Here is a 25065-nt window from a genome sequence, read left to right on the forward strand (position 1 = left end):
CTGTTTTAAATCACTTACTTTTGATTTGGTTTTATACGTAACTACAAGATCATCATAGTTTGTGATATATTTTTAAAAGGCAAGCTTTTTTTTTGTTTTGTAAGGAACATGATAAAAGTATTCGGATTTTTGGAATACTTTTCATGTAGTTTTTATTTTGTATACTAATAATTTTTTTTTTAAATATACCACTTTTGTTTGAAACATTTTTTTAAAATTATTATTGATAGTTACTAATCGATGCTATATAACGATGAATATTTTAAAAACCATTAAATAATTAATTTCAAAATATCTCTTCCTGAATGTGTAACATTTAATATAATTTTTTTGTTTGTTTTGTTTCTTAACTTATATATGCAGTAGACGTTTTTTCTTTTATCATTTTCTTAAAGATTATGTTGTGTTGTTACTGGAAAAAAGATTGATAAAAAGTATTAGCAGAGTTAACAGGTGTTTTCTCAAAGTAATCAATCATACTAAGCTGCAATTATCATTACAATCTTTACCGACAGCCAAGCAGCTCTTAAATCCTTCAGCTCAGTCTATCTAATCTCAAAGGTAGCCCAGGGCTGCCGTGTGTCCTTAAATTAGCTGAACAAATGCATGTAAACCTGGTATAGGTACCGGGACACAGAGACATTCCAGGAAATTTTGAAGCCGGCGAGCTTGCTAGAAGTGGGACAATGCTGCCGGACACAAGCATCAATAAATATCCGGGAGTTCCATTTGCGAACTGCAAGTTGCTTCTCAAAGAAGATATCTTAAAAAAGATCAATCTTAGATGGAGGGAGGAAGAACTTGTGGTACTACAAGACAGATATGGTCTGAGTACAATCTAAGTAAGCTAGGAATCCTACTTATACAAGGAAGAAGAATATAATCTGAAAATTGCAAGATAATTTGATGATTGACTGGATAAAGCTTTGTGACATGACATCTTCGTATAAAATGTTTGTCGATGCCTTGAAAAAAATCTGGATAATTTTCTGTCTATTTGTTTAGCAGGGAAATCCTTACATTTATTGGTTTAAGCTGTATTTGCTTATTTCTAATTACAGATGACCAACCATTGGATAAAACTAAAAAAAATATTTGAATTTAAAATTGACTTACATTTATTATGCTTCTTAATCTTTTCCACCATCCTCAGGATCTTTGAGCGTATGCCACTGGGCAATAGGGCGGCGCGGTGATGCCAACATATCTGACCAATGACGTAATTCTGTACCGCTAGCATTATATCCCAATACCACTTTTCCAATTGGTTCGGAAGTTCCAATACGATCATAATCGACGACTGTCACCATTAAGTTTACTTTCTACAAAACAAATGAAAAAAAAACATCCGTATAAAAACACAATAAACGTAAGCACTTTAACGAGATCGTTATCTCAAATACCTGTATTTGTTCGAAGGGAACTTCAAACGTAAACGATTCGTTGTAATATGGATTCAATGTACATTTTTTAATGCTTGTCTTTTTCTTTTTCAATCGCTTTCCATTTTGCATTAATGCTATTTTCACATAAGGATCTAAAATATAAAATAAAGAGATATACTTCTAATGTTTAGTAAACTGTATTAGACCGTGAGTCCATATTGAAGCGAAATTTGGGAATGATTATTTTAGTCTGCCCTTTGAAAGATTGATCAAGGTAAGTTTGGAAATAAGGAAAAATGCGTTTTTTTATTCTACAGCATGTGAAAATCCAGTTTTTCGATTTTCGTTTTCCCGGCGACTTTTTAATGTATGCGGTATATGTAAAAAAACGTTTTAATAATTTTGTTGTCAATCTGACTGTTTCTGAGATCCTTACTAATATCTTAAATGCGAAAATAAGCCTGTCTCCCTGTCTGTCTGTATATTTGTTACGCAATCACATCTAAACTACTAAACCGATTTAAATCAAATTTGGTACTGGGATAGTCTAGAGCCTGAGAAAGGACATAGGCTTCTTTTTAATACGAAAAAGGGCTGTAAGGGGTTGCAAGTTTGTATGGAAATTACGTCATTTTTAAAGCTAGAAGCTTGAAACTTATTTTTCAGGCTTTTGATTGGATATAAATAACTACGACATTCAATGTTTGTGAAAGTTTTACCCTAAAGGGGGTAAAAATAGGGAATACAAGTTCTTGGGTGATGATGTCGGTAAAAAAGCTTATGGCCCAGAAAATAAAAGTATGGAACAAATACCGAGAATTAGGGAGTCATTACAAAATGTGAAATTGAAATTAGCGCAATAACGCAAAATAGGTGTTCATTTAAAATGGTGAAAGCAACAGATGATATGGACTAGGCTACACACAGTTTTCAAGATATATCTCTTCATGATAAGGGTGTAGGTACTAGGTACTTAACCGATTTGGAAAGGTAGGTACTAGGTACTTAACCGATTTGATTTCATTTATAGAAAGCTATAATATCAGCGAGTAACATGAGCTGTTTTCAAAAAAAATAGGGTTCCGCTTCAAAATAGATCGACGAAATTGTGAACAAAGGAGGATAAGTAACGGCTTATGAAGTGAAGGTTATAACACAATAATCTTTGTATTTAAAATTGATGTTCCTAAGTGAAGCGGGTAGTTCACAGATAGTATTGAATAAAACAATAGAGATAAAATGAAAACAAACCTGAAAGACCACCAACGTCCATTTTTTTCAAGTTTTTAGCTTCTAATATCACAACAGTTAATTTTCCAGCTGTAGGTACATATCGCAAAGAGAAACAAATATCTCCTAACTTGTTATCCTGTAATATTATTAAAAGAAATAGCAAATCCTTATTTAAGTGTACATTAATATAAATTATTATCAAAATATTTTTTAATTAAATAAAAAATTCTTAATTATTATATTTATAATAAAAAATAATATATACGCATAATTAATATAATAACGAAACAAAGGTAAGAAGTTCTAGACCAAAAGAACACATCAGCTGAAATGGATAACAGCTATATTTGATAAAGGGGGTATTTACCAAGGCCAAGGGGCGAGGATACAATCAGGAATAATTTACACAAATATATATTTAATATTTATTTTGAATAAGTATAGTTAGTTATAGCAAGTTGTAAAGTGGCTGCCTAAAAGCAATTATATTGGATTTTCCCGTAACTAGCTTGCAGTTATATATATTTATATATTTATAGCTTCAGGAATATATTTTGATAAGCCCAAATTTTATTTGGAAAAATTAGCTTATCACAGTTATTTAGAAATTATGAAATAGTAAGTATGTTTTTCATTCGTAAGCCATTTTTCCATATTCTTTCTTAAGGTTATAAAAATTTTCTAGAATGTAACGGCATGGTAATGTCATTCACTGTAGTAAATTTTAATTCTTTTTATTTAAGTGACAATAAATTAATGTCCATTTTCTTTATAAATATTCCGTTATAAAAGTTTCGGAAATTCTAGTTTTGAAAATTATGAAAAGACTGTTATGTACAAATTTTAAATATTCTTTGATTGGTGTGAAACTTTATAATTTTTTTAGGAATCCTTTTAAGTATCAATTGGTGAAAAACAAATTTATAAAGAACAGCGATTTTCCAGATAAGAATGGTTAAAGCAGGGGCGTAGGAACGAAATTTTTGCTGGGTGGGCAGGTTCGAAATTTTTTTTTTGCTGGGTGGGCAGAAAGGTCAATTGTTAGTGAAAAACTATTATTTTGCCCTTAAAATTATCCTACACGAAATTTTAATAGAGCAATAAAATTTTTAATCTCTTCAACAAAGGGGCATGGCCCACCCAGGGAAATTCCTGGGTGGGCAGCTGCCCACCCCGCCCATACGGCTCCTACGCCCCTGGGTTAAAGTTACAATTGAATTAAAGTTATAAGTATTTCTATTCTACCTGTCCTGGATACTTTTATTTTCAAAAATCGTGTCAATTTTCCCATTTTTCATTTTTTACACCTAGGTAGAGTGGATTAAGAAAAATTTGTACAACCCCAGGGCAGGTGAAACCATGGTGAAAGAAAACTTGTCAAATTTTCTTTCCTTTGTGCGTAGTTTCCTTGGAGAGTTCTCAAACGACAGGAAATTTTGCAATTTTACTTTCACCATTTTAATGGGAGGGTATTTTTACCTGCCCTGGGATTACAGAAAATTTTCTTATACCACTTACCTAGGTGTGAAAAAAATATCGGGAAATTAACACGATTTTCGAAAAATAAACCCAGAGCAGGTCACATATGAATACCTATAACATATCCAAATTTCAAATCGATAAAGAGTATAATCGCAGTGCTTGAAAATTGTAACTTTAACCATTCTTATCTCGAAAACCGTTTGTATTTTAATTTTTTTCCACCATTGAATAACTTAAGAGATAAAATAATTTTTAAAATTTGTACATAACAGACTTAATGTAAATTCATTTATTTAATTTTCATGCATAAAATGAAAACAGTATCAGTCTGTCAATTATTTTGTTCACACTATCTGATTAAAACAGTCCAATTTAATAATCCTTTACGATTATAACACTGAACATGATTATTGATTAAGGATCGTGTGCAGAATCTAAAAATGATAGGATTCAAGCTTTCAAGGAAAACAGGAAGAGTCCTTCAAAAGCCAATGTAAGATTATTGTTTTAGGAGAACAGATAATCAATAAAGAATAATTTTTGGATGTATTGAAACGTTTAACCAAAATTATTAAGAAACAGTTAGAATAAAATCTCTACTTGGAAAACTTCTCATACTTAGCCATGAACATAAGAAAAATTATTTTTGATTTCTCGAGGAGGAAATTGTGGGATCAAACGTAAAAGATTTTTATTATTGGGTTTTCTGTTAAATATTTTCATTTGAAAAGCATTGAAATTCACAGCCATAAAATTACAAACTGCAAGGTAGTTAGGTTTTCTATTTTTATAGACAAAACACAAGGACCTATAGTTAGACATAAGTATGATTTTATAAACACACAAATACTAAAAGTTAGCGCTGCAAGAAGATGACTTCATTCCGTAAACAAACATCCAATTGGGAGCATAATTAATAATAATAATAAAATAATAGAAATTAATAGAAAGTGACAAATTGAGTCAAATTTGACACGATGGTTTTATGTATAAAAAAATAAAAAATGGTAACTAGCTTAATAATAATATTTGGGACATAAAAATAATATCATACTTAATTAAAAAAATTAATAAAAAAATAAATGAAAAAAAAAAATGGTTTACATAACTAAACACCCAGCTCAAACCTTAGTGTCACTAAATTTAATATAATTATTCGACACAGTTACTTAAATAGCAGTTTCTAGAAATAAAAAAATTATTCTATATAAGACTACAAAATTAGACGATTTTATTGCCGTCATTTTATGTCCGTATTTATTAGTACGTAAAATTGTGAGCGTTTTTTATTTTTATATAAAAAAGTTTCTAGATTTTTTTTTCCTTTTTAATTATTTTTAAATTCGTAGTAAAAAATTAGAATTAACTCACGCAAATCTGCATTCATTTTTCGCCACCTTCTTCATAAATCAAAAATAAATATGCATTTTAATAAAAAAGACATAGAATATACGCTAAGTGTGTTGAACATTGAACAAAAAAATAAAATTAACGATCTTGTTTTAAAATATAAGATTACTACAACCAACTAGGATTACTACAAACGACTAGGGTTACAAAATTCAGAACAGTAAGATATACAATTTACATTCCCGGGAAAAACTGGATTTTATATCAGGATATTTCCGATCATTTCTTTGGATTTAAAAAATGGTATAACTGAGATCATAATAGATCTAGTTATATCTTACTAGATATACACTTGTTCGTTTATGTAAATCTACTTACATCACAATTGATGTACAGTATAGTTCACCTGTGTACATCAGAGTACATCAACATACATAAGCGTACATCAGCGTTGGTCTACTATATTACATCTTTTGATATAAATGTAGACCAACACTGATGTACGGTTATGTACGTTGATGTACTCTGATGAACAACTGTATATCAATTGTGATGTAAATAGACCTACAAAGACGAACAAGTGCCCACCTACTAAGATATAACTAGATCTAATATCTATGATCTCAGTTTTATCAAAAGAAATCATGAGATATATCCTGATTTATAATCCAGTTTTGCCCAGGTTGTTTCTTTCTAAAACTTTATTGTTTGCAGTATATCAAGCCAAATATGAATAAGCCAAAAATCATACTATATATGTATAATATTTTGAGATTTATACGTTCATCCGGACATTTTTTGTGATTTTATAAACATGTTATATCAGTATATGTCAGGGATGGTGAACCAATGTTTTAGGCACGCCACCGATTACAAAGTTATACGAAATATTGAACAAGATAGGGTTATTACTTTAGAGTGAGCAGGTTCTTTAAAACTATTATTGTATATATTTTCTTTTTCCATTTGAAACATTCAGGATGAGATGTGCAGGGGTTTATAAATTGTTTATATAAACGTCATTTTGAAAGTCGTTGGTGGGTTACTCATTATAGGGTAAATTTTTTCATGTTTAGTGTGAATTGAATTTTAAAGTGCGTTTCATATATTTTGGCGTACTCATACTTTGCGTACATATACTTAAAAACATTAAGAAAAAAACAGCAACATACAAACTGTGAGAAGAAGCGTTGAACTTGAATGTCAACATCTAAACAAGCAAAACTATAGCATTTGATATATTTAAGAAGGATTCACATGCACAAAAAGATGAGGAAAAGAAGGTTATCATGATTCCAATATCATTTTGCTGCTTATCAAGAAATATGTGAGATAAATTCAAAAGTAATACAAGAATAAGTAAAATGAAGCTTAAAAATATACTGACAGGCATACAAAATGATTACATATTTATGATAAAATACATTATTTTTGTAAATTGATTTTTTACAAGGTTTTTGGTAGTACATACTATATTAAATTCAATAATTAAAATAATAAAAATTAATTTTATTATTAGTGTATGACTACAAGTTTTTTTTTTTTTATATCAAAATTTTTCGAACTTGCAATGCAACTTCGAAAAATTATGAGATTAAATAAAAAAACTTGTAATACACTTATAATAAAGTTATTATTTATTATTTTAATTATTTATTATTTTTGTAACCAATTTAATGCATGTCAGTTTATTTTAACAAAACAATAAAGAATTTGTTTCAAAGTATGATTTTTTTAGAAAAAATAAAATCACTGTTTAAAACATAATAGAATTAATCATAAAATATTAAACAATTTTGCCGATGATATAGAAAAAATATTAAATAATTTTTTTAGAACACAACAAAAATTTATAAGACAGCATTTTTTAAAGTCTAAAATTTAAAAATATTTTATCAATTTAAAAAAATAAGTACTTTAAATAAATTTAAGTTAATCGGGTGACATCGTTAAAGAAGATACCTAATGTAATATTTTTGAAATTGATAAAATATCTTTTAAAATTATTATATTTAAAATGATTTAATAAAAACTATGAATGAATAATGATTTAATAAAATTGTTTTACTAAAAAAAAAATTTATAGAATTTTTTTTTGATAATAAAAAGTATTTCAACCCAAAAGTTACAAATAAGTTCGTAAAAGTACCTGAATATAAAAAATTATCTCATTCTCAAATTACAAAAAAATAATAAAATAAAATTATCCATAAAATGATTGCTTCAATTGAACGTTAAAATACTAACAATTAAATATTAAAATTATAGTTGATATTTTGAAAATTTGTTTTTGAATTGTCGCAGGATCGCTTACCTGCCACCATTTTAATAAATTAACATAGACGTAAAAGATTTATGTTATATAGAATTTGAGAATATGAAGATTTTATGTTCGCATTGAGAATGTATCTTTTATTTTTTAGATTTCTTTTTATAAATTTTTATAAATACTTACGTTAATTTTTATTTTGATTTGAAGCGGCATGCAATGAGTCGAAGGCGCAACCATTTACACAGGCCATACCATAAGCAGAGCAGAGAAAATATGAGGGGAAAAGAGAAAAAACAAATCACGTAAATACAAAATTCCATTTAAATTTTTGTTTTTTGTTTGTTTGATTTTGTTTTGTAAGCAATGAAATAATGTTAAGTTTTTTTTTTGACTGACATTACTTCAATATGAAATTCTTTGAGTAACATGGCCAATTCGCATTTGTCGGGGGGTTTTTTAAATTTTGTAAATTTCAAATGTCTAAAGATCAACATATTAATTAGAAAACGTTTTTCGGGTCCTTGAAATTATTTGTATATGGGACAATTCTCGATAGCGTAATTTTGGCAATAGAGCTACCTATAAAATTTAATTTTATACAAAAGCTGATTAAAGTAAATAATTTCTTAATTTTTAACCCCCAACCTAAAAAAAAGGAGGTTTTATAAGTTTGATCGCTATCTGTGTGTGACTGTCGGTTTCGCTTGAGAGGCAATTTAATGAGAGTGTTCTTCGATATGTTTCTAGAGCGAGTTTAGGGTTGCGTACCCAAAAAATTTGTCGGGGGTGTTTAAAATTTTGTAAATTTCACTTGTTGAGGTATCTTACCCAACAAGTAAAACTAATATGTACTTTCTTTATTTTGATTTCATTGTAAGACCATATTTATCGGCATGATTTATCAATATTTTTATATCTTACAATTAAAAAAAATGTTTAATTTAATTGGAATTGGTTCTAAGTAAATTTAAGAACATTTATTTTTGACACAAAATGAAAAATAAATTTTTAGACATATTTCGAAGCATATTTGTTGCAATTTAAAGTGTTAGGGTTTTTGGTTTGAAAACATTGGAAATTTGATTACATATATAATTTGGTTCGATTAGTTCGATGTCATTATAGTAAATTGATAATAATGTGAAACAGGACAATTAGATACCTATTTATATTAAAATAATGTCAAAATTAATAAATATAGCTGAAAAAACAGTATAAAAATATGTGTTATTAGAAAATATATCGCGAAAATAGTTTCATATAAGTATAATAAACCTGAAAATCTACAGAAAAAAAAAAAACATTCCAAGTGCACCTTTTCAAAATTAACTTGTAAAAAATTTTTAATACCTACGATCTTACTGCCATTTGTATCTACATAAAAGTGAAAAAAATTCATGATGCAAGAACTAAAACAAGAACTTGAATCGATAAATTAATGTAGCTTAGTTATTCGAACGGAAGAGAAATTCGATCCAAAAATTGGTATCAACTTTTTTTCTCATTTATATTTAAAAAGAATATTTATATGTTTTTTGGTCCGAACTGGGTGTGATAAAATTAAAATGATTAAATCTTAATTAGATAGAGAAATTATAAACATTTATCGTGAATAAAATAAAAGTTAAAAATAAAATTCGATGTGAAAAACACCAGTTTCATGTTTAGGTATTTCAAGACTGATCAAGACGTTTTTTTAAAATTTTAAATAGGTTTCGCCTCATTTTCTTATCATCCTAAGAGCTTAAATAACTTAAATAATTGACACGATCCGAATTATAGAAAATTTATATAACAATATCACCTGTCCACCTTCGCCTTCAACACTCTGTAGCTCACGCCATTCTTCAATTGTTTGCGCTAAATCAATTTGACATAATGGAACTTTTACCTCACCGATTTGGTCATGTTTTGAGAAACGATCAAAATCAAATATCGCAAATACTAATGTTTTGTTCATTGCATCAGCATATGGTACACCCTGTAATAAAAAATTTTAGTTTGTCAACATGTAAATTTTGGGTAAATATTTTACCAAAGCATTTTGTAACCTAGTTAAGGTGTTTGTTTCCCTACAGTAAACAAGTTGTGGTTTATTGCCCGAAACATACATATTAACCAAAGTCAAATAATGTGTTATTTTTAGCTTTACAATACCACACAACTACAAAAATATATCATATATTGTGTGCAAGTGCTGCTTATAAATTTGGTAATATAGATATCTCTCTTCAATCATCAATACTCTAACTATATTCACTTTTGTTCATCAAATGATGGATTTTCGATAAACTCATAATTAAATTAAAATTTTGTTTTTATATAATCGACAATCTTATATTTTTATGGTATATTATTATGGCGCTGATCTCGAAAGAGGTTTCACAAATCACCGTACGAAAATTAAACGAATTGAGCGACGAAGTTCTGCCTCATGCTCCACAGACCACTCGCCTACCGATTACCATCTTTTCAAGCACTTAGGTAACTTTTTCATCGGTAGAACCTTCGCCAAACAAGACCAGGCAAGTACGACTTTCGTTGACTTCATCGAATTCCGAGCAACAAATTTTTATGCAGATGGAATTAATCGACTTGTGTTACGTTGTCTCAAAAGTGCACGGATTCACTGAGATATTACAGTTTAAAGTAGACTCATAAAAACCGGCAGAACTTTCGAAACAACGTAATATAAGCTAAAGATAAATAATACAAATTTTGTAAGAATTTATAACAAAGGTTCCTCTGAAATAACGAGCGGGTATTTTGAGACTTGAAATCTATTTTTAATTTATGGAGCACCAACTAGACTATAGACTTGATGATTGTAAGAATTAAATAAGAGTAAGAAAGAAATAAATTCTTGCAATGGCTTTTGGACGAATACAAATTTACATAGCCAGAAAGTTATTAGCCTGACTCTTAGGTCATAATCAAAGCTTGTTTTAAATTAAGTTGAATACATACTTTAAAGGTGAAAGTTTCATTAAACACCGGATTCAAAGTTTTACGATGAACTTTAGTTTCAAACTTCTTTTTCTTGTCAGGAAGGAGATAAACTTTAACGTATGGATCAGAAGTTCCACCCATATCCAACGCCGGCAACTCTTCAGCTTGAAGAACAGTGACAGATAAACTGTTTGAATTGAAATCGTACTCCAACTAAAAAAACATTAAATAATTAGTTGTTTTCAAGTAATCCTAGTATTTTTTTTTAGGTAACCATTCCAATTCACTGAATTGAGAACATGTGACGAAATTAAAATCAAATTTTTGAAGATCGCCGATAAGAGTTTCCACGTTTACTATGTAAATCTACCCACCTTATATTGAAGTTTTCCTAATTTCACCTCACTTTGTTTACTTTCTCCTTCGTCTGGTTCTTCTGCATTTTCAGTTAGTTCATCCATATCAGGTTGTACCTAAGAAGAAAATACTATTTTCATACAAATTAAAAAATAATTCTCTATAAATTAGGTTAAAAAGCCAAGTCAAATCTGTTTCTTTAGTTTTTTTTTTTTAAATTTTGTTTTGTCTCTAAGCATTCCAATATTTACTTTTTCTTTATAGGCAGATCCTAATAATTGTACCGATTTTAAATCCACGCCTTTCATTCCTTTTTTTCCATCTTTGGCGCGGCGCTTTCGACAACACCGCCGTATGCAGAAGAAGCATATTCCAAGGATAACCAAGGATACACCTAGGAAGAAATAAGTGTTAGCATTCATACTTCAGATTTAAATATTAAGTGCAACAATACGATATTTTTAAAGTTTTTTGGTTCGTTTGGATGATTCGCGGTTCGTTTTGGTTCGTACTTCCCACTTCTCTGATAACATTAAGAATTATCAAACTATGTATGTATTGAAAAACGAAAATACCTAAGTACGGCATGTTCCAGATGGTAGACAAGCCCATTGGTGCAGTATTTTATTGTTTAATAATTATTAATGTTACCAAGTGGTCATAGTGTCCCACAAATTCGCTGCTACTTTTTTTCAGACCGATAGCTTAATATGACTTTAATATGATTATCACCCTCATTTGAAAAAGCAGCACTTTCGAAAAAATTCGTAGGCAGAAAGTTTGGTGGACTCGTTAAAAGGAATCTACTCACGAATCTGACCACCAGTTTGTACACAATAACAAACAAGAATAAAAAACTGATAAATGGTGTCTGGATCTTTGTACAGGGTGCTTTCTTAAGTCGAAATATTCTTGAAACTCGCAAAATAAGTTTTATCGATAAAAATGCTTCAAGCAAAAAATGTTGGGTTTATATGTGCACATCTGACGCAGACATGAAACTTGATATAGGTTTTCAGACTCAATAAAAAGCGCAGTTTACTCCAAAACTAGTAACAGATAGATGAACACTTGAAATTAGAAAGTTGTTATTGATTAAAAAGTAATATTTTTTGCCCGAAACATTTTTTCGTAAACTTAAATAAACTATTCGTTTTACAAAAAATGTTTCCGGTTTTATAAGGTTTTAAACAAGTTTCTAATTTAAAGTGTTCGCCTAATATTTGCCAGCTATGAATGAGAGGGAAGTTTTAATTGAACCGGAAAGCTTAGGTTGAGTTCAATACCCGTATGAGATGCGTGTCTTTGAAATTAACATTTTTCTTTTGCAGCATATTTTCCTCGATTAAACTTGGAGTTTTACGCATTTGTTAAGTTAAAAAAGACACTCTATATATTTTAGGACAGAACTGAGTATTAAAGAAAAGAACTCAACCACTTTTAAATCTTTTTATTTCGAAAGAAACGTGAATGAAAACTAGAAATGTGTTTTTAAAGAATCCTAATATAATTGATGCAATTCGGATCTGAATCCCGATCCATTTTGCTCTCTAGGTGTACCTAAAAGTACTAAATTGAACCAATTTGGCCTCGTATAGTTAAGTGGTTTGTTTCATTAAAAATATATTTTGAATAAATTTGAAAAACCTCTTTGCTTAACAGAATCTTTAAAAAAAAAAATTAATTGTGAAATATTGATGGCATGACATATACTTTATGGCTCTTTTTGGGCATTATTTACATGCCATTTTCTATTATCAAATTTCGTTAATAAAATGTGTAAAAAATATCGTATTGTTTTTACTAATTTAATAACTAAGATACTACATTAATTTATTTACACAAGAATCGAAAATGCATTAAAATGCAAAAAATGTAAAAAAGAAATTATAGAAAAAAGTGAAATAAATAAGAGCATCATTAAATATTCAAAAAACAAAAGATAAAAATATTTAAGATAATTATTTTTCTTGTTAAAAATATAATTTTTTTTTTAGAAAAAAAATATTTCTACGAAAATTGAGTATTATACATTTTATTTTCGTTCACACTGTGTGAAGGGCGTGAGGCAACAAATGGAGAGAATATATGTACTTATTGCCTTTCAAATAATAATGGCCTTAACGAATGTAATCTTTCGAGTTATTTTCACGAAAAATCATTGTTGATCTATCGAAAAAAATTGAACATCTGTTTGCCGAATTTTTTAAGTACAAGTTTCATTTTGCCGAAACATTTTAAGTACAAGTTTCTTAAAAATTGATTGAATTAGAATCATTCAAACTTCTACAAGCTTTGATACACAATAAAAGTCTAATAGAACGTGTGTACCAAAGACTTATACGTATTTATACAAACTCTGTTTTTAATAATTTCTTTTTGGGGGTGTTTCTCTCATTATCGCTTTATTTTTTTTTATAAAAAAGTATAACGAGTGTCATAAAGTTTAAAAAAGTTAGTTCATTAATTCTTAGATAATTATGAATCACGCGAAAATATTTTTTCAATTCACTAAGTAAATTAATATTTTTTTACAATATAAATTACGTTTCTTCTTGTTAGGTTTGTGACAAGGGGTAGGGGGTGGGGGCTTAAAGCTTTGTGACGTTACTTGTCAAAATCTGAAAACGCGAAATTTAATCGTAAAGAAAAACATAAAAATATTATTAACTTGATCTATATTTATAAGACTAATTAATAATGTAGATAATAGTCTCCGGCGACTTAGTTTTTGACCTTCGACAAGCGCAAAAAAATATTTTTTTTATATTAATTTTATTAAAGATTATTTTTAAAGGAATTTAAACAAATTATTTGCTATTTTAATATAATTATTTCTAAATATAAAATTGAAAAATATGTGACGTCACACGCAAAACGGCGGAGGGAGGGAGTGGTCAAAAGATCATAAAATTTTTGCGACAAAATTTATGGATGGCTCCTTACGCATTTTCCTCTAAGCAAGGCTTATGGTCATCCAAAATAATCGTGATTAAGATTGATCAAGTGATTACCTTTGCGTATAATAAACAGATGATGTAATAAGTTTTTGATATAGAGGTAGTCTTTGAGACACTTTTATACTATCTTGAAAAAGAAATATTCATAAATTGAAATAAAACTCAGTATCATAGAAATATTATTTATGTGCCGTCTTATTTATAAGATTTATTCTATCATTAAATTAGAAGATCATAACTGTAACATACCAGAATAATAAGTTGAAGCTTTGAGAAAAATTCCATTCAAAACTTGATGCCAAGTTAATTTAATTGAAAAATAAATCTTTTTTTTTTGGGATTATTAAATTCAGTATTCTTAATGACGTTATAGGGGAAAAATTATTTTAGATGCAAAAAAAAAAAACATAAATTTTTCTATTTAATCGCTTGTTGAAAAAACGGAATAATTTCATGAAAATGTTTTTGTAAATTTATATAGGGTTGTACTGAACAACCCTGAGAATTGTCCAAAAATATATTACCTCTTAAATGTGAGCAATACTTTGTTCGAAAAGATGTTACCACTTAAATGAGGGAGAACATAATAAAATAGTAATATTTTATGAAATATATACTGAACCAAAGTATTAAAGAAACTTTTCAACTCTTCGTACAAAGTGGGTGATACAAACTTTTGAGCAATAGATTCCAAAATCAGAAATTGCAAGTTTTCGTTGGTCAAGTGTAAGGCGACCAAGAAGGCCAGATCAAAAAACGTCTTAAATATGGAAATAGTCTGTTTTTTGACATGTTTTAAAAACAAAAATTAAGAGAGTGGCAAAATTTTTACAAACAATATGCAAGGGATTTCAAGGCAGTTTCAGTTTTCCAATTTCAGTGCGATGATTATTTCCGTTGATATAGGATTTTAAATCCAGAAGTGTCAATTTTGTTTAGAAAGAGAATATCTTGGTACAAGAAGATCGTACAAAAGCTTTTTTAGCTCATTTTCAAGAAAAATAAACTTAAGCTTTCAAGTGGATTTAAAAAATTTGTTGTAAAATAATTTTTTATATTTTGGTACGCTTCTAAACTTTATATCAAATTATGTTATCAAATTTTTCTGTTCTCCATGCAATGCAGTAAAGTGTGATAAGTGGTAACAACTTCTTGAACACGAAGAACTTTTGTCCAAAAAGACCATTTACGTGGAAAATCTTATTGACAAACCCTGTATTTTGGTTTTAGTTAGAACAATTTACCAACGTCTAGGTCTTTGATATATTTGTATACATAACTTTCAAATTAGGTCATCTCAACGTTTTTTGTCAATCGAAGCTTTTTTTTTAAATAAATTCGTCGTGCGCAAGACCATTAAAAAAAAAGTTATTTTTTGCCATTTTAAATTTTAAGAATTATATCGAGTGACGATTTTGTTAAAGGGCTCATCAGTTTCCCGAAATGTATATAACCTATATATAATAATTATCTTAAATGAAAAAAATAAATAAATATACATAATTAAAAATAAAGCAAATAGATAATAAAAGAATATCAAGATCATATACCAAATAGATTCCACAAAACTCCATATATATGTACCTAGCTTGAGCTTAGTAGCGAATAATTATTACAAAAAGCATTTATTCAATAAACTTGTCCAAATAATAATAAAGAAATATAATATACAGAGTGATTTTTTTAAAAGTTTTTAGCTAATTTTTTAAAAACGGATTATAATGTTAAAAAAAACGATAAAATCCTCGTCTTCTTATCTTCGGGGAGATGTAAACTTAAGCTTTTATTTTCCGAGATCGCCTACCGGATTGAACGATAGTGTCAATTTTGTTTATTTAAATGGAACTAGTTATTTTTGGAGCAGATCCTAATTCTTTACTGAAAAAAATCTACATTTTTTTTAAAAGTTTTTTCCTGGACCTCAATTTTTGATACCCGATTTTTAAGATTAAAACTGTAGGAAAAAAACGACATAAAAAAATTTTGTAACCAAAAAATTATTATTTTGAGAATTTTTCTTGGTATAAACTTTGTATCTTGAAAATATCGACAAAAGACCGGAATCTGTTAATAAAAGTACTTAATTTCATTTAAAAAACATAATTGATTTTGTTTGACCTGGAAGATTATCTCGGGAAATAAAATTAACAAATTTTTTTCATTTCTTCCGAAAATATCTCCAATCCGTTTTTGTAAAAAATAGCTGATAACTTTTTAAAGAATCTTCTGTATAATTAATAATAAATAAGATAAATTTAGGAAGTAAAATTTTGGAAATATTAATTTTATAAAAAATTTTAGATTAATGAATTTCAAAACTTTTTGAATACCTACCTCGTAATCTGTTCGTTTATTTAATTACTTTTTTTTTGTACCTACTTATCTGCATTCGATTATTTCAATATGAGTAATTAAGAATGAACTAATTACTTTTGCTGTTGAAATTATTTGCACATTAATTCAGACTTCAATTGAACAAATTTCTGACATAATAAAGCGCATGCGCCATACAATTTATATTATCTAGATTTTTTGTCTGAATTTTAGACTGAAAAACTTTTTTTATTTTATATACAGGGTATCCATTTTAATCCCTTGCTGAATGTTTCTTCAACAAATTGTTTTTGTAAAACAACACGAGTAAAAGTTGTACCATATACTCAAATCTTGAATTAGACAGAACTCCTTCTTTCCTATAAATAAACCCCCGACAAATGCGATTTATTTTTTTTAAACCGATTTTTGGAAACTTAGCTATAAAATGTTCTCAATCAAGTCGGTACGACCGTTTAAGAGCTACGATGTCACTGAGAAACACACGGACGTACAGATAAACACTTTAAACTTATAATACTCTTTCTTTAATCAATATCAAATTGATGGTCAAGGACATCAGATGAGATGAAAAGGATACTTAGAGAGCTATCATTTATTGGGACAAATTTTTGGAAATATTTTAATTGAAATTGAAATATTTGAGTTGAGTTTGTTCTTTTGAATTATTGTTTTGAATTACCTAATTATTTTACCAATTCACTTTTCGATATGAATTGAGCCATGTTTATTTGAACATTCATATCCAATAGTAATTATTTATATGTTAAAATTATATGTCATGCCTGTTCCAAACTGAATCGACTTTGAAGGTCACTGCCAAACTTTTTTCGGATACGAAAAAACCAAAAAAATTAAAATCCGTTCATCCGTTTAGGCGCTACGATGCCACAGATAGACAAACACACAGACACACATACGTAGCGGTCAAACTTATAGCACCCCTGTTTTAGTTCGGGGGTTAAAAACAACTTTTACTGCCTTTCCTTTTTCTTTCGAAAAAAGATTTAGTTGAATGAACATTCAGCTAGGTGAACTATAATGATTCATCTTGTACATTCTGAAATTCTTTTAAACTCTTGTGGACAAGCCTATTAAGTACACCATTTATAATAAATTTATATTTATATATATATACATCGTGCTTATCTAATAGTGCACTGTCATCATAAATTTATAGATAAACACATTGTACGAATAATAAATTTTTACACTTATAGAATAAGATACACAGAAAAGAAAGCTGATTACAGAAATAACAGAACAAATTGAAATTGTTTTACCTATTATGATTGCTACAACACCCCATGGTGGAATTCCTACGTCTTTTGATACTTCATTTATTATATCTTTTGTAGTTTGTCCAATTTCCTTTCCAACAGAAGAAACTTCTTCTGTCGAAACTTCTGGTTCTAAAAACGAAAATATTTATCGTTATGTATAATATTAACATTATATGTTTAAAATTCACCCTAATGAACCCTAACCTAGATTAATTTTTGTATTATATTCATTTATTTTGATTACAATATGGCTACTATCAGTCTGAATGGTGGATAATTCACACATATAGATAGTTTCAATTTATTTTTTGAATAATTTATGATAATAAATTACAACAAATCAATCAACTATTTGTAATAATAATATCCAAGCGTAGAAAAAATCAATGCAATAATTTTTATTGCAACCCATTGAATATAAAGCTCAAGAATAGGGTACTTTCGGTAGTGAAAAATAAATTATGAAATTTGATAAAAATTAGAATTTATATAGAAATATATTTAAATATTCTGATTTTGAGTCATAAAAGCATATAATTGTTTTATTTTATTAAAATTAAAAATCTTTCAACTGTATATCATGTGACCTAAAACACGAGTGAGCCCCGATGTGATGTCAAATAGGCATTAACCATAGAATATGCTAGTCTGTAAGTGGATGCGATATGATGAATGAGAGAAAGACTGCCTGTTAGTTCCTACGTGTCCTTGTCATAGTCATATGTCATAATCATATGATGCATAGAGATTTTGTGTAATGTAAACAATATCTAGTCAATGACATATAGATTAGACAAGGACACATAGGAACTAACTGACAGTCTTCTCTCTCATTCATCATATCGCAAATTTTGGGCAATGGCGTACTCTATGTATAATATTCTGTGGCATTAATTGCCAGTTCATTGTAAACAGCCGGGTACATATCTGTCAAATTTAAGGCAAAAGTATTGATACTGTGACAAGTGTGATAGAAGATTTTTTGACAGAAAAATTACTAATGTCAATACTTAAAAAAATGTTACTTATACAAAATGTTTTGAAGTAATGACTGTTGATAATACCAATATTACGTCACCAAAATGGATGACACCGTTTTTTGACAGAATAAAAAAAGTTTAAAATTTAATTGAAATTTATGGCAAGGAAGTGGGTTAATTTTGCCAGAATGTAATATTTTGTGGCTTTTTATTAGGAAAATCAACATTTTGAAGTACTTATTCAAACATAGTAATAAAGCCCTATACCACGACTCCACTCATATTTCACGAAAGCAAGTTGTTTTCACCTTGAAAATATAAATTTTCTGATTCTTTAGAAATTTGATTCAGTTGTCTGGATAAGTTTGAAGTTCAAAATTTTTACATAAGGTAAAATGACGACTGTGCACAAGATCAAACTTTAACATTTTTATCTTTAAAAAACAACGAAGCCATAGTTCGTTGCGAAACAAGAGTTGGTCAGTTTTTAACAGAAGGTATATGTTAAGTTTTTTGGAAAACATAGCTTGTTCTATTTTTTAAAGTTTGTTCGCATCTAATTGAGTACAAATAATGAATACCTTCAGAAGTTGTAGTATAGTGATGCTGATGAAGAGCTTTGTTACCAAATATATGTGGTGTTGGGACTTCAGTATTTGCAGGCATTTCACGAGGTGTTGTATTCACTACACCAGAACTTTCTTGTGAAACTGGTGCTGCAGGTGCTGCTAGGGTACTAGCGATTGGAGCCTCAGCTGCAGGAGCTTCCCTTTTCACCAATATCGATGCTATAGGTGGCGCCATATTTCTATAAAACAAAATTTATTTTTTTTTTGAAAAAAATTTTATACTTTAATAGTTAGTAATAATATATGATATGCACATTTTTAATTAAAAATTATTTTTATCAATTAATTTTTTTTTTAGTAATATAATCAATTTATTTATTTGACTGTAGGGACTAATAAAAGTTTAAATTATTTTGAAGCCTGTTTCTTTTTTACTTATAATATTTATTATGTGTGGGAGTGAGATGAGTTATCATTGATCGTTTTCTGCAGTTAAAAGTCCTTGCAATTGACAAAAATATACAAATATGATTATATTTTTGTAATTGTTATTCGATTATATTATTAATTAATTAAATAAAGTTAAAAACCCAAAATTTAAAATTTAATCACAAATTATTACGAATATTTAAATTAAAAATATATAAAAATATTATAATAAAATTAAAAATAAATTCATTTTTATTATTTTAAATAAAATAAATGAATTAAGAGAAGAGAAAAAAATTAATTACGTTAAAATAAAAACATAATTAACACTCTATAAATTATCAGAAAAATATATAGGTATCATTGAAAAGGACTTACAATTTTTATAATATTTTATTATTAATTCCCAATTAAAATTAGTTTCTTTTTAATTATCACAAATTAGAAACAACATAAAATCATTTTCAAATATATATTTAATGGTTTTGTTAATGTTGAAATTAACACAGAATTATTATTCTGTATAGTGTTACACTCACTAGAATTGGATACAACTCGTACGTTAGGTAAGATGGCGGCTCACAACCAGCTCCTAGAAAATCAATGTTGGTTATAGAATATACGAGCATGCTCTATACAAATGTACTATAATATTTGGTGAAAGCTTATGGAAAATCAGTGACGGCGTTTCAATAAAAAAATAATTGATTTCTTAAAAAAAAATTTATTATTATTTTTTTGTACCTAATTTCATAATTTTTCTTTAATATGACTCAATGATAATAATGTGTATACAAGCGTATTTAAAGCCATTTTAGATTGTACCTATATTTATGTAATATTAAGGATCACCAATTTGGATACAATTATAAAAATTTAAATTGTTATAACGACTAATGATTAAAGTTATAGAAAATAAATTTTACTACAATTTATTATTTAACCACAGAGAAATTAACGTTCAATGTTCTAAAATACGAAGTCTAGTTTTTCGATTAATATGATTAAAATGAAAATATTATACCATAAGCAAAATTCTAGAATATTAAATTTTTTTCGATTTATTATCTGGTTACTATTTCGATAAATTTAATAATTTGTGTAAATAGCCGCAGTAATTTGTGTTTTTGTGTTAACTAATGTTGTTGAGAATTTGACATTATTTAAATAGAAAAATCATTCAAGTTATGCACTTTCTGCGTGGCGGTTCAAGCTAGATAATAATTTTTAAAATTATGAGCACTTATTTCCATTTCTCATAGTTATTAAACGTTTTGAAAGTTCACTATTTAAAAAGTACTTAAGCATTACCTGCTTTTGATTTTTGCATTTTATACAATTGTCTCACGGTCAGCGGAAGTTCACAAAAATGCTTCCGTCCGTTTAAATGAGAGTCGAGTTTTACTTTTATGCCGATTTAAATTAATTTTGCTATAATTTACTTATTTTCCTTGATATGGAGTAAATTGCTAACTTGCACGAATATAAAAATGATAGACTTTTTGGTTAGTGAATTGTTTATAGAAAGTTCTGAAGTTCTGAGCTCCTAAATTTTACTGTTCGAAAGATGGAGAGATTTCAAATAAGTTCAATATTTCATTCAAGTAAGAAAATAATAAATTTTATATAAAGTATGTAATACATTCAAGCGATTTATAGAGGAATTTTTATCTTTACTTAATATTTAATGAGGGAAAATACATTTCAACTGGATGCTTGGAATAGTTTAATGCTAGGAATGGAAAAAATAAGAGATCACGATTTAATTCCCTAATTTATATATATCTCATATTAAATTAAAATCTTTTTCTGTTTCCTGAAATTTGCACAGATTTTTATTAGAATTTACTGGATTGCTTTGTTAATATAAACAGTTTCAGAAATTATAAAGGAATTAATTCTTTACCAGTACGGCATCGTTTAATATTTCTAATATTTTTTAGAATATATTAGAAACAATTATGGAAAGTTTTAAGCTGTTTTATCGCTACTGGTATGTTAGATAGAAACTATCATATAATCTGAATAAACTTTTATTTTAGAACAATTAAAATGTAATTTAAAAACTTTCTTTTCATATATCTGCAATAATTTATCTAAAAAACATAAATAATACTTAAACTAAAAATAATATTTTAGAATTTTGAACGTTCGGTCTACTCTTAAACTTTTCTACTTTCCCGTGTCGAAAATGACACACATTTATTTATACACCTTTTAAAAAAATGAGTACAATTTTAAAACTAAAAATAGTACAAACTTATAGGATACTTTTTCTGTCTTGTGATTACCTAGTGAATCAATAGTTCTTGAGGAATTCGAAATTTGTTTACCTCACTATTTGCTTAGTTTAGTATACGTTTTCCTATACAAAGTAAATAAAAATATCCACGGCAAATAGCAAATTTCCAAAAACCCCATTCATTTTTAAACTACTTTCTTCGTTGTCCTACCACTTTTTCAGAAAATGGGTAAACGTATATATTAATACGTTTTTCCCCCCAAAAAGAAAGTCGTTGTTGATCGGAAATTTTTCTTGAAGGTAGAAAGCGTAAGTTTTTAGAAAATCTCTCTTAAATGAAGCAAAATTTACAAGGAGGGATAAAATGAAAGGATGTTCCAATAAAAAAAAAAGATTTGTTGTATTTCCTTGTTAGATTCGGGTTAGAAGAAGCGGCTATATTTAAAACGAAAAAAATCAATTATCTCATATTTGTAACTCTAAGATACCATAGAAAGCATTGTAAAAGGAATTTCTGATAAGAACTAGAGCTGTGACTTATATAAAATAGATTATTTGATCTATGATTTTTGTTTGTTTATACCATGGAGATAGATGTTACACCCTCTTCAGTAGCTATTACAGTGCTATCTATGGTATCTTGGAGTCGTTATTATTTAGTCACTTTCACTAATGAATAAGATTCTTCGAAGAAAAACGTATATAAATAGAAATTTCGATCAGTTTTGAAGATAAAAATTTGTTTTGGCCTTCATTTCACATCTTTAATTTTTTTCGAAAAATATTTAGCTATTTGTTCGAAGACGTCATATATTATAAATATGCCGCTGTCGATAACACCATTATACTGTTTTTACTATAGCGTATAGAACCAACGAATTAAGGTGAAAGAGAAACGGTGAAATCATGATTTATAGAATCCTCATGAATTCATACTTAAAAAAATAAAGATTTGAAAACGGTACTGAAATGAAGAAAAATATTAAAATTGCGTAATTATTTCTTACATCTTACGTAAATGTCAGAAAATTGTGTAGAAATATTTTATCAAAGGCATCATATAATATTGTAACATTCAATTATACAATACAAATAGAGTGTAATTGGCATGCATACAGTAGAGATATTCTATTATAATTTACTTAAATGTGCTCTGTACACTACTTACTTCTCTGATACCCGAAACTTCGTACTCAAGAACATAACTTCAATTGAAATTTAGAAAACTTCCGACTCATATACAAGGGCCCATAAATCTAGTAGCTCAGTTCATTAAAGCGTAACCTATATCCTTTCGCGGTATGCCTAGGGTAGCGGGTTCGATTCCCGCTGTCAACAAAAATGAATTTAATTAATGGTCGTGGTGGGCTGGTGCTTGTCATGGTATATGCATGAAGGAGGTGTATACTCAGCCTCTTAAAATAATTGAGAAGCTGTTAAGTTATAGAAAATAATATTTATCATCAGATCATTTTTTGCACTGAGGTTAATATTTATATTTATTTCTAATTACAAGATTCAAACTTTTAATTCTAGAATTTCACTTTTCGAAATGAATTGAGCCAGGTTTATTAGACCATTCATTTCCATAGTAATTATTTATATGTAAAAATTATATGTCATGCCTTTTCCAAACTGAATCGATTTTGAAGATCATCGTCAATTTTTTCGGGTACGAAACTCTAAAGTTGCGCATGAAACATAGCTTAGAATACTCTCCGTTAAGTTACCTTTCAAATTGAAAAAAAATTAGAATCGGTTCATCCGTTTAGGCGCTTCGATGCCACAGACAGACAAACACACAGACGCACACACATAGCGGTTAAACTTATAACATCCCTTTTTTTAATTCGAGAGTTAATTAAAATTAAACACTTTTTATTGGCTTTATAAATACCATCTAATAATCTGAGATGATTTTCTATTTATAGATTTTTTAAAATGTGTATGAAATAAATTTTAAATATATTTACGTATACCTACCAATGTGAAACCATTTATACCTAATTACTTACTTGCTCGTGGAGAATAGCTAATGACGTCAGCAGTCTTTACGTCTATATTTACACGTGGTGGTTTTCATAATGGTTTACTACCATATAATTATTGTTCTTATAGGTCATAGAAAGTTTAATATAATCAGCATACGTTCTCTAACGTTAATGGGTATCACACTGAGACTTACATCACAATTTACTAGACAATATGTTAGGTACAACATGTATTAAAATTTTGTATATACGATTTAGAGCACATTGTATATAAGATTTGTATGTATAGAGTCAAAATTTAAAAAATCCAAGACAAATTTTTCGGGTACGGAACCCTAAACTGGCATTTGAAACATATCTAAGGACAATTTCCTTTTCCCTTAAAGCCTTTTCCAAACTGAGCCGATTTGGAAGATCATCGCCAATTTTTAGTTTTTTCGTGTATGAATCCGTAAATTTGCACTTGAAACATAGCTTAGAACACTTTTCCTTAAATTACCTTTCAAACAAAACAGACAGGCAGACCGACACGCACACATAGCGATCAAACTTATAAAACCCCTTTTTTTAGTTCGGGGATTAAAAATATTAAAGTTTAAATGATATGCATGGCAAAAATGTAATTTTTAAAGTGGTGTTATACCTTTGCAGACACCTTAAAGCAAAGATTCAATTTTCGGTATGAAAATAATAACGTTTATCAGGCAGTGTGGGATGTTTTAATCAATATTGGCATTTCTTTTGCAGTGGCAATAATGCACTGAACCGATACAAAAAAAAATGAGTCATATTACTATAAACATGATGACTGTAAAGTTTGTTTGAATCCCATAAAATTTATTGCTGTAATTAAAATATAAAAAATATGTAAATATCACATAGTATAAAAAATATATAACAGGTAATTGATGATCTATGTATCTTATCGGTGGTAAATTAGATGATTTTATGAACACCTTTACCAATTTTCGTAGCATTAATAGTTTTTAGCTTTACAAACTTGGGACTAAACTTAGTATACCTTGATACATATTACGTATATATACATGGTATAAAAACTGAAAGCTTACTTTGATAGATAGGACACTGGACCACAAATAATTATGCACATATCACATAGCCAAAGAATCCAAGACCTAATTATAGTGTTTTTTAGAAGTCCTTGTTAACGCTTTTTAGCCACAATATATTACCACCGCTTTCCTAGGAAACGAAAGAAATAAAACATAAATGTTTTTAAATCTTTAAA

At 28.2% G+C, this 25065-nt stretch overlaps 1 protein-coding gene across 3 annotated transcripts; it reads right to left on the bottom strand.

Moving 5' to 3' along the window:
• Positions 1-299: 299 nt before the first annotated feature.
• Positions 300-20010, bottom strand: LOC123296991 (synaptotagmin 1). Of its 3 annotated transcripts, none has more exons than XM_044878733.1 (11): positions 19962-20010; positions 19167-19393; positions 17606-17734; positions 11313-11422; positions 11046-11144; positions 10690-10884; positions 9527-9703; positions 2637-2754; positions 1404-1537; positions 1117-1322; positions 300-412 (listed from the first exon to the last, which is right to left on the bottom strand). In XM_044878733.1, exons 2-10 carry the CDS (start codon positions 19387-19389, stop codon positions 1131-1133), a joined length of 1377 nt encoding a protein of 458 aa, XP_044734668.1. In that variant the 5' UTR covers positions 19390-19393; positions 19962-20010; the 3' UTR covers positions 300-412; positions 1117-1130. The 3 variants fall into 3 exon arrangements, with proteins under 3 accessions (XP_044734668.1, XP_044734667.1, XP_044734666.1); XM_044878732.1 differs by having other exon boundaries at positions 2637-2745; positions 11280-11422; XM_044878731.1 differs by having other exon boundaries at positions 11280-11422.
• Between the last annotated feature and the right edge of the window lie 5055 nt (positions 20011-25065).

This window comes from Chrysoperla carnea, chromosome 3, assembly GCF_905475395.1.
Source record: "Chrysoperla carnea chromosome 3, inChrCarn1.1, whole genome shotgun sequence".
Classification (NCBI taxonomy): domain Eukaryota; kingdom Metazoa; phylum Arthropoda; class Insecta; order Neuroptera; family Chrysopidae; genus Chrysoperla; species Chrysoperla carnea.